Source organism: Anthonomus grandis, chromosome 13 (assembly GCF_022605725.1).
Source record: "Anthonomus grandis grandis chromosome 13, icAntGran1.3, whole genome shotgun sequence".
NCBI classification, from domain to species: domain Eukaryota; kingdom Metazoa; phylum Arthropoda; class Insecta; order Coleoptera; family Curculionidae; genus Anthonomus; species Anthonomus grandis.
The window spans coordinates 20545629-20558530 of NC_065558.1; the positions used below are offsets into that span (position 1 = coordinate 20545629).

The 12902-nt window shown below is 30.2% G+C and overlaps 2 protein-coding genes across 4 annotated transcripts in view; one reads left to right on the forward strand and one right to left on the reverse strand.

Moving 5' to 3' along the window:
• Nucleotides 1–12902, reverse strand: part of LOC126743632 (adhesion G protein-coupled receptor E4-like) — a 747227-nt gene that overhangs the window by 196481 nt on the left and 537844 nt on the right. The gene's annotated exons all lie outside the window — the stretch shown is intronic.
• The window catches only part of LOC126743630 (proton-coupled folate transporter-like), a 43346-nt gene continuing 34997 nt past the window's right edge, over nt 4554–12902 (forward strand). Inside the window, exon 1 of the mRNA XM_050450817.1 lies at nt 4554–4807. Coding sequence (XP_050306774.1) covers nt 4744–4807 — 64 coding nt within the window. The 5' untranslated portion in view covers nt 4554–4743. The remainder of the gene's footprint in view (nt 4808–12902) is intronic.

Here is a 12902-nt window from a genome sequence, read left to right on the forward strand (position 1 = left end):
AGTAAGACCTTTGCTACAGCAATATTGTGCTATCTTCCGTTTACTATGCATCTTTCTCTATTCGTGTTGATATAGGGTTTTATTTATTTTTGCTTTTTTCGTTAATTTGGCTTGGTTTGGATTTTGGCTCTTTTCTGGACTATCGATAATAGTGTGATTGTTTAGTTAGTAAACGAAACCATGCCAGATCGTTATACTGCGCGGGAATATACTAACATGCATCTCAGCTATGGAGAATATCGATTTAATGCTAATGCTGCCGCTAGACTGTATCGTCAAAGGCACCCAAAAGTAGATCGTTATCCAGATTACAGAGTATTTCTAAATGTGCATCGATTACTTCTAGAGGGCTGATTCCCAAATTAAATGGATGATGCAGGCCGACCGCGCTTGACCTACGAGGGCAAAGTTTTTCAAGAAGTTGCATGTAATCCGAGTACTTCAGTACGTGGAATACTTCAGTACAAGAACAGGTGTGTCTAAAAGTTCGGCATATCGAATATTAAAAAAAAAACCTGTTACATCCACGTACCACGTACAACGAGTACAAAGTTTATTACCTCGAGACTACCCGGCAAGACTTGAATTTTGTCACACTATATTGCAAAGACATAGAGAAGATCTGCAATTCTTGGAAAGAATTCTATGGTCCGATGTATCGACTTTTAAGAAGGATGGATATATAAATCTCTACAACATGCATGAGTGGCATGTGAAAAACCACATTTACACAGAGAGGATCGGTCACAATACCAGTTTAAAGTAAACATGTGGATAGGAATACTTAATAGTAGAGTTATTGAACCATTCGAGTTGCCAGAAAATATGAACGCCGAAGTTTGCCTAGATTTATTGGAAAATCATTAACCAGACTTACTAGAAGATGTGCCACTTAATATTATCTTAATATCTAAAAAAATTATATTATCAACACTATTAATTATGAAAATCTTTCCGAGCAGTTAAATAATGAGAACTGGGATGATATTATGAGGGAGACAGACATTGACATAGCTATGAATATCTTTATAGATAAACTAAAAGTTATGATTTCTAAGTCCACCCTTACTAAAAGAATTAAAAGTAAAAATAGGAGATTGAAACCTTGGATTACTAGTGGTCTCTTAATATCAATTAGAAATAGAAATAAATTGAAAAAAGAATGCATACACAATCAAAATAATATTATGCTAGTCAATCGATACAAAACCTACAGAAATATGTAAGTAAATTAATAAAAAATGCTAAATAACTTTTTTATAAAACATTAGCACAGGAAAATGCTCATGACTCCGGAAAGTTGTGGAAGGTGATCAAGAAAGCCACAAATGATCAGGTAATAGACCTAAATGTAGAAATAACCAATAAAAAGGAAATTGCAAACGAATTTAATTCTTACTTTTGTAGTATTGCAGAAAGACTGGCTGAACAAATGCAACATAATGATCATGAGATGAACTGGAGGGAGGAGAAAGGGACGTATTTATTCTTTGTGAGCCCTACATCAAATGAGGATATAATAGAGGCAATATTAAGTTTAAATAAAGGGGTGAAGAGTGGTGAGGACACTATTTCCTCTGATATAATTAAATTAAACTATAACTCACTAATTAAACCACTGAAACATCTAGTTAACTTCATCTTTAATACAGGTGTTTTTCCTGAGATTTTAAAAACAACTATTATAATTCCATTACATAAGCAGGGGGATAAAAAATCGGTATCAAATTATAGACCAATAGCATTGACTAGCAGTTTAAGCAAAAAAGTTGAAAAATGTCTCAAGGCAAAAATATTGAAATTTCTAAAAAAATACAACCTTCTTCATGAAAACCAATTTGCCTTTAGAGAGTGCCTAAGTACAGAGAACGCATTAGTAAGAGCTACAGAAAGAATTATGAGATGTTTAGATGGAGGAAAAAATATAGTGGGTATCTTTCTAGATTTAAAGAAGGCCTTCGATACTGTGTCACACCAAATTCTTCTGAAGCGTCTAGAACAAATTGGAATTCGAGGTACGACTAACAAATTAATAGAATCCTATTTAAAAAAGAGAAAACAAAATACAACTATTCTAGATCAAGAAACTGACAGCCTTCGAATGGAGTTTGGTGTGCCACAAGGAACAGTTCTCTCACCCCTTTTGTTTATTATATATATTAACGGAATTATGAAGCTGTTAAGACAATAATGCTATATTCTGCTTTGCTGATGACACAGCAATTATTTTAAGTGGCACTAGTTGGAATGAGGTAAAGATGAGAGCCGAATCAGCTCTACAGAAAATTAAAATGTGGCTAGACAATAGTCTTCTTTCATTGAACATAGAAAAAACTAAATTTATGACCTTCTGCCTCTCTATTTGTTCCTTGCCTGACTTTCAAGAACTGACAATGCATGATTCCTTGTGTAGTAATGGATTAAACTGTAATTGTGAACAATCAATTTCTAGAAAACCTTCCTTGAAGTATCTTGGTGTAATCCTTGATGAAAACATTACTTGGAAGGAGCATATAAATTATGTTATAAATAAAATTAGAAAATTGATCTACAAATTCTATAAACTCAAATATATCTTAACATTCAAAACCTTAAAAACTGTTTACTATGCTCTTGCTGAATCTATTTTGGCTTAGTATTATGGGGGAATGCTTGCTCATCAATACTCTCTAAGCTGCAAGTTACACAAAAATAGATTCTAAAGATAATGCTCCACAAAAAGAGAACATATCCAACAAATCTAGTATTTAAAGAGAGTAATGTACTAAATATAAATTAACTATATGTTAAATCAGTAATTAGATTTATGCTAAAAATCAAATATTTCAGAGATGATATAACGCATGGTCTAAACACTAGAAATTTATCACAAGGAAATATACAACTAGAAAATCCAAAATACACTAGATGTAGAAATCACATTTACTGTGTTGATTCAGAAATATTTAATGATCTTCCAAGAAATATAAAGATGCAAAAGTATTTTAAAGCTAAGTCAGAAATAACCAAATGGATTATTATTAGTAATTATAGAATTTCCTATCTGATCTGAATTAGTCTGCCGTTCTTGTTGGAATATTTTGTTTTTCTTTAGTTTTAATTTATATTGGTAGGGTGTATTAATGAGATAAAGTATAAATTTATATTCGTGTAATATGACCTCTTTATTTATATTATTGTTATGTAGATGTGAGTGCACACACAATATTTTTATATATCATTGTGCACTGGATTTAGCAGTAGAAAACTTGTTTTATTTTTGTTTGAGGTTTAATAGTTAAAATGTATGTATTTTTGTATTTGCTAAAAAAAAAAAACTTACCGAAACATGTGGTTTCAACAAGGCGGCTGCCCGGCCCACTATGCTCGTCAGTAAGGAAATTTTTAGATAGAGAATGGCTGAACAGGTGGATAGAGCGGGGTTAAATAATGGCGTGGCCGCCACGTTCACCTGATTTAAATCCTTAGGATTTCTTTTATTGGGGAGCAATAAAACACAAAGTCTACAACAATCCTATATAGAAGACGTAGCTAAACTGCGCCGAAAAATTGAGGCAGCCTCTGAACAGATCAATAATGGAAGACTCGCCCGATTAATAACGCGATCCTTTCTAAAAAGATGTAGAATGTCTATTAGGAATGAAAGCAGACAATTTAAGCAACTGTTGTGACCCTAATAAAGTTTTATTTCATTTACTTTGATTTTTCTTTTAATTTATTTATTTTGACTGTATAAATATTAACTTAGCTTAGAGTAGAGGTGAACATCTGACTATGTAACTAAAAAAAAGACACCCCTATTGAACCAATAATCTAGCAAGTCTCTTACCATTTTGAAATCTGGATTAGATACGCCAACTTTTGGAATTACTTGCCAAACAGTGAGGTAATTTTCTTTTCCAGGACAGTTAGTTAAAGTTGGGATGGTCAAAAGACACAATTTTCAACGCAAGTTCAAGCAAAAATCTGATAATTTCTTAAAAATGTGAACAGTTGTACTTGAATTTTGTAATTTATCGAAGGGTTTTTCAGGGTTACATTAAGAAAAAAATTTAAGAAATTCAAAAATTTGTGACCACAGTACTAAAAAGATCAACAGGGACTGTCAATTTTTTTTTCGGTTTTCTATGAATGCCTATAATTTTAAAAGTACTCAAGATAGAATTTAAAACAATTTTTTTTTGAATCCCTGAGCACTTGGTTTATTGCCCGTTTTCGGCTTATCGTTGATTTTTGGGACACCCTATATAGTCAACCTAAAAGTTAGAATATCAAATAAAATAAAAAATCTCAAATTTTTTTAAATATGTTTAGCACTAACGAACTAAACATACTAATTATTAAATTTATAAATTAAAAGATTTAAAAAAATCCATCTGCCGTTAAGTGCTATGATTATAGTTATCATGTCGTTAATAAATGCATATCTTTGCTGAACTGTTTACAACCTAAAACAGGTAAGTAAATAAACAAGTTGCATTTTTTTATCAGTAAAAATTATCATTAACATCTGTTTTAACCTTAGTTTGAGATTTCATTGTCTGCTATTCCTTGCTATTAAGTAAATAGTTTCCCTCATTACATACCTGTTTAAAATTATATCAGTCACGAATAATATACAAACATAATCAGTTAAAAGATTTTGGAAGTGTGTGACTAAAGTGTTTCTTTATCTGTATAAATATTAGCAGTAAAATGCGATTCAAAAAAATATAATTTATTTCAGTTGGTAATAGCTTAAAAATGGGTTTCAGACCTACGGTAGAGATTCCGATATTCTTGGTGACACTTTCCTCTATGTTAACAGGTGAGAACAATTTTATTACAATAATTTATAAGTCATTTTCAAGATAGGATTAGTTTGATTATTTGCTATTTAAGAGAAACAAATTAAATTACTTTATTTTCTAAACAACCCTGTTAACATTAATTCTACACAACAAATTTAGCAAATATTCAGTTAGTGCATATCTATAACTATGAGTTGAAAAATTAAATGTTATTGCATTTTTTATACTAATAAATTTCTTCATTACTATATACTTCATATAAAAATAATAATCTGATTATTTTCCCTAATTTTCTTTTATACCTTTTCTTATTTAACTTGAAGCACATGACTTTACAATACAATTTTATTTAAAAAGATTAAAATTAAATAACATTAAATTACTTGGTTACTTTATTAATTTATAATGCTCTAGATTTAAGAATTTATAAATATTAAGATAAATCATTACTGCACTGTTAATAATATCGTATTTATAAAAATACATTCAATTAAATAATATTATTTTAATTATTTTATTTTTCTATACCTATGTTCTCTTGATAAATAATCATTACCTTTAACGAATTTTTCTTTATGTTTTCCAAAACTCTTTTCTAAGAATGGTGGTAATTTTTTAGCATAAATTCTTATCAAAATTATAGGTGTTAATAATTTTTGATTTTCCTAATATAAGATATAAAAACTTTGGTTATTTTCTCGTGATGCTTTATAAGTAACTAAGACGCTATCTTAGGCAAGTAAATTTTAATTTTTAAATGTATTTTGCAATCTCAGCCTTTAGTGTAAGTGCAATAATAATTTGAGACTTGTAATTTTAATATAAAGGAAACAAATTAATTTTCCCAGCCCTTGCGATAATCTGCAAGAAATTAAATATCTAATTAACTACAGAGAACACTGTTCTTAACCATTAAGAAAATATATAGTCTTTTACCTTTATTTTCATAAATCTACATAATTAACTATTAATAATAAGCAGGTGGAGCAGACTGCTTAAAAAAATTTGGCAACTTTCATTAAGTTATACCCAGCTTAATGAGCAGTTTTTTTTCTTGCGAGATTTTCAGATTCCTTTTTTTACTTAATATCCTTGTGCGTATGTGTATTAATTATTGTAAGTAATTAATTAATATTAATTATTGTATGTATTATTAAGTGTTGTAACTGTTATATTAATTAAAGTTGTTTTGTGACTAACAAATGCTGAAGTAAGTTTTCAAATAATGCGATAGACTTGTAAAATTCTAGTTCATACTTAAAATATTTGTTAATCATGCAAGAAATATCTCAAACAGTGATATTATTAAAATGTGATATTTACATTTACAGTTTTCAATGCACTCAAAAAAAATCACATTCATGAATGATTTAAATTGCTTTATAACAGTTTGAATGAACGATAAAACCCAGATGATAAATTCAAAATAAAAATTATCAATATTTGATCGTAAATTTACATGGAGGTCAATTGTCTTTTCGAAATTGGTTATTGGAAATAATTGGTTATTTTGGTTATTTAAAAAAAAATTATTTAATATTTATTTTGTCCCTGTTATAATCTAGGACAAAGCATAATTTCCAATTGGTGAGGAATGTTCTTTATAAGCCTTTACACTATGTTATCATTTATGATATACAGTACTTTCAGGGTAAAAATAATTTGTTGACCAAAAATCAAAATGTGCTACCAAAGCTATTTATCATCAAAAACTATGCGAAATCGATAAATGATGTTACTATACATATTAGTGCTTGCTACCAGAAAATAATCAAGATAGCACCCCTCTAAGGGGTAGTTTGTATTTGTCAGTTTCTAATAAAAACATGCTACCAAAGCTATTTACCGACAGAAACTGTTCAAACTTAATATCTGAAATCAGTATATGTATGACAGCCTGGTACCAAAAAATAATTGAAGTAGCACCTCTCTAAGGGGTAGTTTGTTGCTATTTAATCATGATTTTTAATTTTTGTTGTTGTTGTTGGGCATTAGAAAATTTGAAGAAGTAAAATAAATGCAATATAAACTTTCTGGTACGTAATTTATAATGTATTAACATTTCCTGGTATAACATGTATTTTATTCGTTATGCGAGTATTAAAACTAACTAATTATATTTATGAATCCTGGCATGTTGAACAGATAAGTTGTTTGGGCTTTTGTTGAAGACCTATGCAGTTGTGGTGGTACCAATGATAGCATTTCATACACAAGATCATCTCTTCAAAAATATTGGAACACTTGGCTGCACCAATATGACAGAAACCGGCCGTATCCTCATCCCAATAATTAACTGATACACACTGTAGAAATTATAATGATGTCGTCAGAGATTTTCCGCTTAGGTGAGGTAGTTGGTTGTTTTCCTTTATGATAATGTTTCCTTTAAAGCCTGCTGTACCTTTCTCTACTATATTTTTATCATAAGCAAAGGTGCGGAAATTTGAAGTTGTAGTGTAAAATAAATCAGTCAATTGTTTTTTAATGTGAATTCTGTAATTGTTGATTTCTCGAGATTGATGGTATGCTAAAACCTTGGAAGATCCGGTAATGATGAGTTCAGACAGAAGAATGACATAAGCGCCACAGTCATATGAGTTATACTGAACAGGTAAATCTGTTGGCCGGTAGAGATTCCAAATTTCGGATAAACTTATGTGCTTTTGTTGATGAACGAACTGTAGTACTTCTATGACGAAGATAATTTCATTGCGATATACTATATCACTTCTTACTATGCTTAAATAGTATTTAAGCATAGTATAGTATTGAACTTTTTCAGCACCACTATCAAAACAAAATGTTCATTTTTACAAGCCGGAATTAATAAAATATCCTTCTCGTAAAGTCCAAATTTTAGAAAATAATTTGCAGTAGTCTTGAAACTATTATTATCTGATTCTAAGAAATTAACTAAATATCCTTCCACTGGAAAGATATCAATCGATGCTTTTATCTTTTTTTCGTTTACTAGAAAACTATATAAACATCAATTATCACATCTGACAAATAAAGGTCTTTGAAGTTTACACCTTGGTCTTTGAAAGTTTACACCGTTGGAATGAGGATGGTAGTGTCAAGAGTACTGTCTGAATTTGCATAGTTTATTTCAGCATCTTTAGCAGCTTCAACCGCTGTCACCTTCTGGGGAGCTCTTTTTCTTCCTGACCTGGAACAATAAACAAAGTTAAGTGTTAAGAGATAATTTCTTATTATAGATACGTACTTGTGTCCTCTGTTCCTCCTGATGATTGTAGATAATTTTACCTTTTTCTGAAAATTAGTTATGTTACCAACAGACAGACGGGCTGCCTCAATGTGGTGGCAGTTTCTCTTTCCCTTACAGGTACAAGTTTCTTGGGGAAACAAAGTCACATATATGTTTCTTATTGTTTATTGTGGAAATTACAAAAACTTGCTCTTCGGGTACGAGAGTTACGCTGCCTTGTAGAATTATCATTTTGGCAGCTGTATATTTAGTATTGAGAAATTCACTATCGTCTTCCAAAGATGGTTTTGGTATGAAATCTTTATTTTGAAAAATATATGGTATTTTATCTATGGTAGGTAGGTAAATGTTGCTTCGGAAAAACTATATCTTTTGGATCTCGATATAGATGATTAAAGTTGTCATTCAGGCAGTAGTTTCCTATATTTGAGTATGCTTTAATAGTTGCTATTTCAATTATTTTTTGGTAGCAAGCACTTATATGTATAGTAACATCAGTTATCGATTTTGAATAGTTTCCGGCAGTAAATAGCTTTGGTAGCACGTTTTTATTAGACATTGACAAATACAAACTACCCCTTAGAGGGGTGATACTTCAAATTGTTTTTTGGTAGCAGGCTGTCATACATATACTGCTATTAAATATTAAGTTTGAACAGTTTCTTTTTGTAAATAGCTTTGGTAGCACGTTTTTATTCTTGGTCAGCAAATTACACACCACCGTACTTTCAATTCAAAACGATCCATCCTTAATAACTTTCTTAGAAAAAAAAAAAACAAAACAAACACGTCAAATTAGATATACGGGGGGACGTTTAATTATGCATTTACTGAAGTTCTGTCAATCACCTCCTCACCTCCAGCTAACCTCACTTTAATATGTCAAATGGGAACCCCCATCGTGTGATACATCATAGCAAGCAGCGTAAAATTCTCTATTCAACGGTACCAAAAAAAATCGGTAAATGTGTAAGCAAATAGTTAGCGAAAATGTCTAGAAATAATGAATATTTTATTTACGCCAAACTTTGGTATTATAAATGAATACTTTTAGTGTGGTACCTACATCATTTTAAAATTCTTACATTTTATATACCAAATAGGTACAAAAAAACACTGCAATACCTTAAATTTTTAAGGCGTTTAAAAAGCAGGCGATTTATTATTGTTAAAACTGTCAGTTTGACGCGTGCAATTTTTCAATTTTAGTTAAAACAGTGAGTTAATAAAATGGTGTATACGCTAGCCGAAAGAATAGAAATAATTTTCCTTTATGCAGCTCAGGATCGGTGTGCTCGCAGAACCGCGAGAGCATTTAATGAAAGGTATCAAGATAAAAACGTGAGTCAGAAATACGTATTAGAATTAATACGAAAATTTGAAGAGACGGGATCGATTTGCAGTAAGAAAAAATATGAAAATAGAGTTGTCGATGAAGCATGCCAAGTTGAAGTACTAGGACAATTTGCTATGGATCCAACTTTGTCTATACCAAAGGCCGCAAAACTAACAAATATTTCCACTGGTTCCGTACATAAAGTTTAAAAAGAAATAAGTTCTTTCCTTATAAAAATTAATATTCTTCATGAACTCGGAGAAGATGATTTTGATAGGAGAATTCAATTTTGTGAAGTGATGTGCCAGCGAATTGACGACGATCCCCATTTATTGAAGAACATTTGCTTCAGTGACAAATCGACCTTTTTTTTAAATGGCCTGGTGAACAGACATAACTGTAAATACTGGGATAATGAAAATCCGCATGTTTTTCGGGAAGACCATACCCAATATCCCCAAAAAATTAATGTTTGGGCAGGAATTTATAGAAATGAAATAATCGGGCCATTTTTTTTGGAAGAAAATTTGACTGGCGAAATTTATTTAAACCTTTTAGAAAATGCAATAACCCTTTCATCATCCAATCTATGGAAAATCAAGTAAGTATCAAGATGGAGCTCCCGCGCACTACACTTTGGTAGTTCGAGAGTGGCTTGATGAAAATTTTCGAGAAAAGTGGATTGGCAGACGTGGTGCAATCGAATGGCCTGCGCGGTCTCCGGACCTAACCCCACTAGACTTTTTTCTTTGGAACTACTTAAAAAGCAAAGTTTATAAAACCTCACCTGAGAGTATTGAGAATTTAAAAAATAGAATATTTCAAGAATGCAGAGAAATTAGCGGGCAGACCCTTGTCAATGTTTGTAAGGAGTTTGAAAATAGGCTTTTTTATTGTCTTGCTAATAACGACGCGCATTTTGAACATTTAATAAAATAAATTTGTTAAACTAATTAAATTTGTTTTTCTACCCTACCGATTTACACTTTAATTGCTTCTTGGTCAATCAATTTTATTTTTTTTACAACTATTCATAGCATAATGAGTGCCCTTTAAAATAATGTATAATACCATAGGATATCCATTTGACATACCAAAGTTTGGCGTAAATAAAATATTCATTATTTCTAGACATTTTCGCTAACTATTTGCTTACACATTTACCGATTTCAGTTTTTGGTACCGTTGAATAGAGAATTTTACGCTCCTTACTGTGATGTATCACACGATGGGGGTTCCCATTTGACATATTAAAGTGAGGTTAGCTGGAAGTGAGGAGGTGATTGACAGAACTTCAGTAAATGCATAATTAAACGTCCCCCTGTATATCTAAATTGACGTGTTTTTTTTTTTTTTTTTTTTTAAGAAAGTTAAAGTGCTTAAAGTTTTTAAGCACTGTATAATGAAGTCAATTTTATTCAGAATATGCTTCTCGCTATATTTTATTTTTTAAACATTTCATTTAGATTAAAGTGCACGTATTTTATTTCTTTTAGTTTTACGCTTTATACAGGGTGTTTGGTTCACCTACGTATATAAGAAAGGAGGTGAGATCATTTTGAACATATTATACCTTGTGTTATACCAATTGTTATGGTTTTCGACATATTATCGTTTTTCCAAATTGTACCGAATTTGGTGATGGATCTATAAAAGTTATAATAAAACTTTTGTTAATTATGTTGTTAAAAATGTAGGTAGCGGGATTAGAAACAACAAATCAAACCTTAAGTTTTTTAATTGGCCGACGTTTCAACGATATATATTTTTCGCCTTTATCAAGGCTAAAAAGAGATAAATTTCCTGTGTTGGTTTCATTAAAAATAAGTTCCTTGTACTCATTTTCCCTTTCTTTCCTTTGTTTAATAAATACATAGAGTTAGCAGAGACCAACAAAAATACACAACGAAACAAACAAGGAGAAAAAATATAAATAATAATAAATAATCCCACAACTCATCCCTTTGTCCATTATAAAACACAAATTAAAATTAAAGAAACGTAAATGTAAATAAATTGGATGCTGAGGTTAATTTTTATCAATAATCTTATTTGCTATGTATATTAAAAACAAAAATTAAAAGTTGATATTTTATGTATATACGCATAAAAAACAAAAAAGCACATAAAAACTATGCAATGTTCAACGCTTAGGAACTTACGCATATGCAACTAAACATACACATTAAAATAAATAAATAAAAAAAACACAAATAGGCAAAACATGACTACAATTGTTAATAAAAGATCGAGTAAAAAACTGTTGACTTACCTCATATAACAAATTTAGATGTTTTTGTAAGACTTATTACTAATAGTCTCCATTACATATATACAGATAACAACGACCAGGAACATTAACAACATTAACGCAAAACAAGAAACATCAATAAAAATTTTATATATATAAGGCAATCTACGATCTTATTAGCTTTGGGTCTTATCAATAAAAACTTTATTCAAAATTCCAAATTTACTGGGTATCATTGTTAAGTATTTTTGTACTTGCCTTTATAAGTTTTTAAAACAAAATTATATTGTGCACTTAGTCCCTGTGTATCTTGCGATGATTAATTGTGTCGTTTAAAAAAATGTGAATTATCTGATTAATGTTACGTTTTAAATTTTTTTTCTCATACACTAAAATACTGGCAGCTTGAAAATTAAAATTGTGGCCAGTGGAAAAATGGTGATCTGCTAATACCATTTTTTCTTTCTTGTCAATATTGATTGCCATACAATCATACTCATGCTGATAAATTCTACCTCTTAAATGTTGCTTGGTAATTCCCATATAACATTTCGGACAATTACAACATGGAATCTTATATACCAAATTTGACCTTAATTCCAGTGGGGTTAGATCCTTCAGGCGGGAGAACAAATAGTTGAAAGTTTTTAAATTATAAAACACTAATTTACATTGTTGATTTTTTTCCCTTATATTTCTCTGAATTTGTTCCGAGAGCGATTTTATATAAGGAAACCTAAAATATCTGATGGTCTCACTATCACCCCTGACCCGCACATTTACAAAATTATTAAGTACCTACGTTAATTATTTTATCTAATTAAATATTTTTAATATAAACCTGAATGTATGCTTCAGAGATATTGTTTTGTCCTCACTATTACAAATAAATTTAATATTTAGCATATAGTAAATTAGAACATTAAGTTCAAATTTTATTGCTTACATAATTTCCATATATAAATTTAACTTAAGTACACACATCGGAAAAGTCTAAGGATATTTTTATAAAATAATAAAATTATAAAAAAAAATTTTTTTTGGTGATCAATTTAAATCAAATTTGAAGATTGGCTCATCCTGTAGATTTCTGTGAGACAAACCGGATCTTAATACTGATAACAAATATTTTAGGAATTTCTTCACAAAACAGAAAAAACCATGGTTTTTATATTGCAATAAATATTCTGGTAGTCTAGTACAGAGTTACTGCTTTGCAGAGTGAATAAAAAAATTGTATTTTATTATGGAACGACTTCATTTAACTTTGGACGAGATGAATAGAGCTGTAAG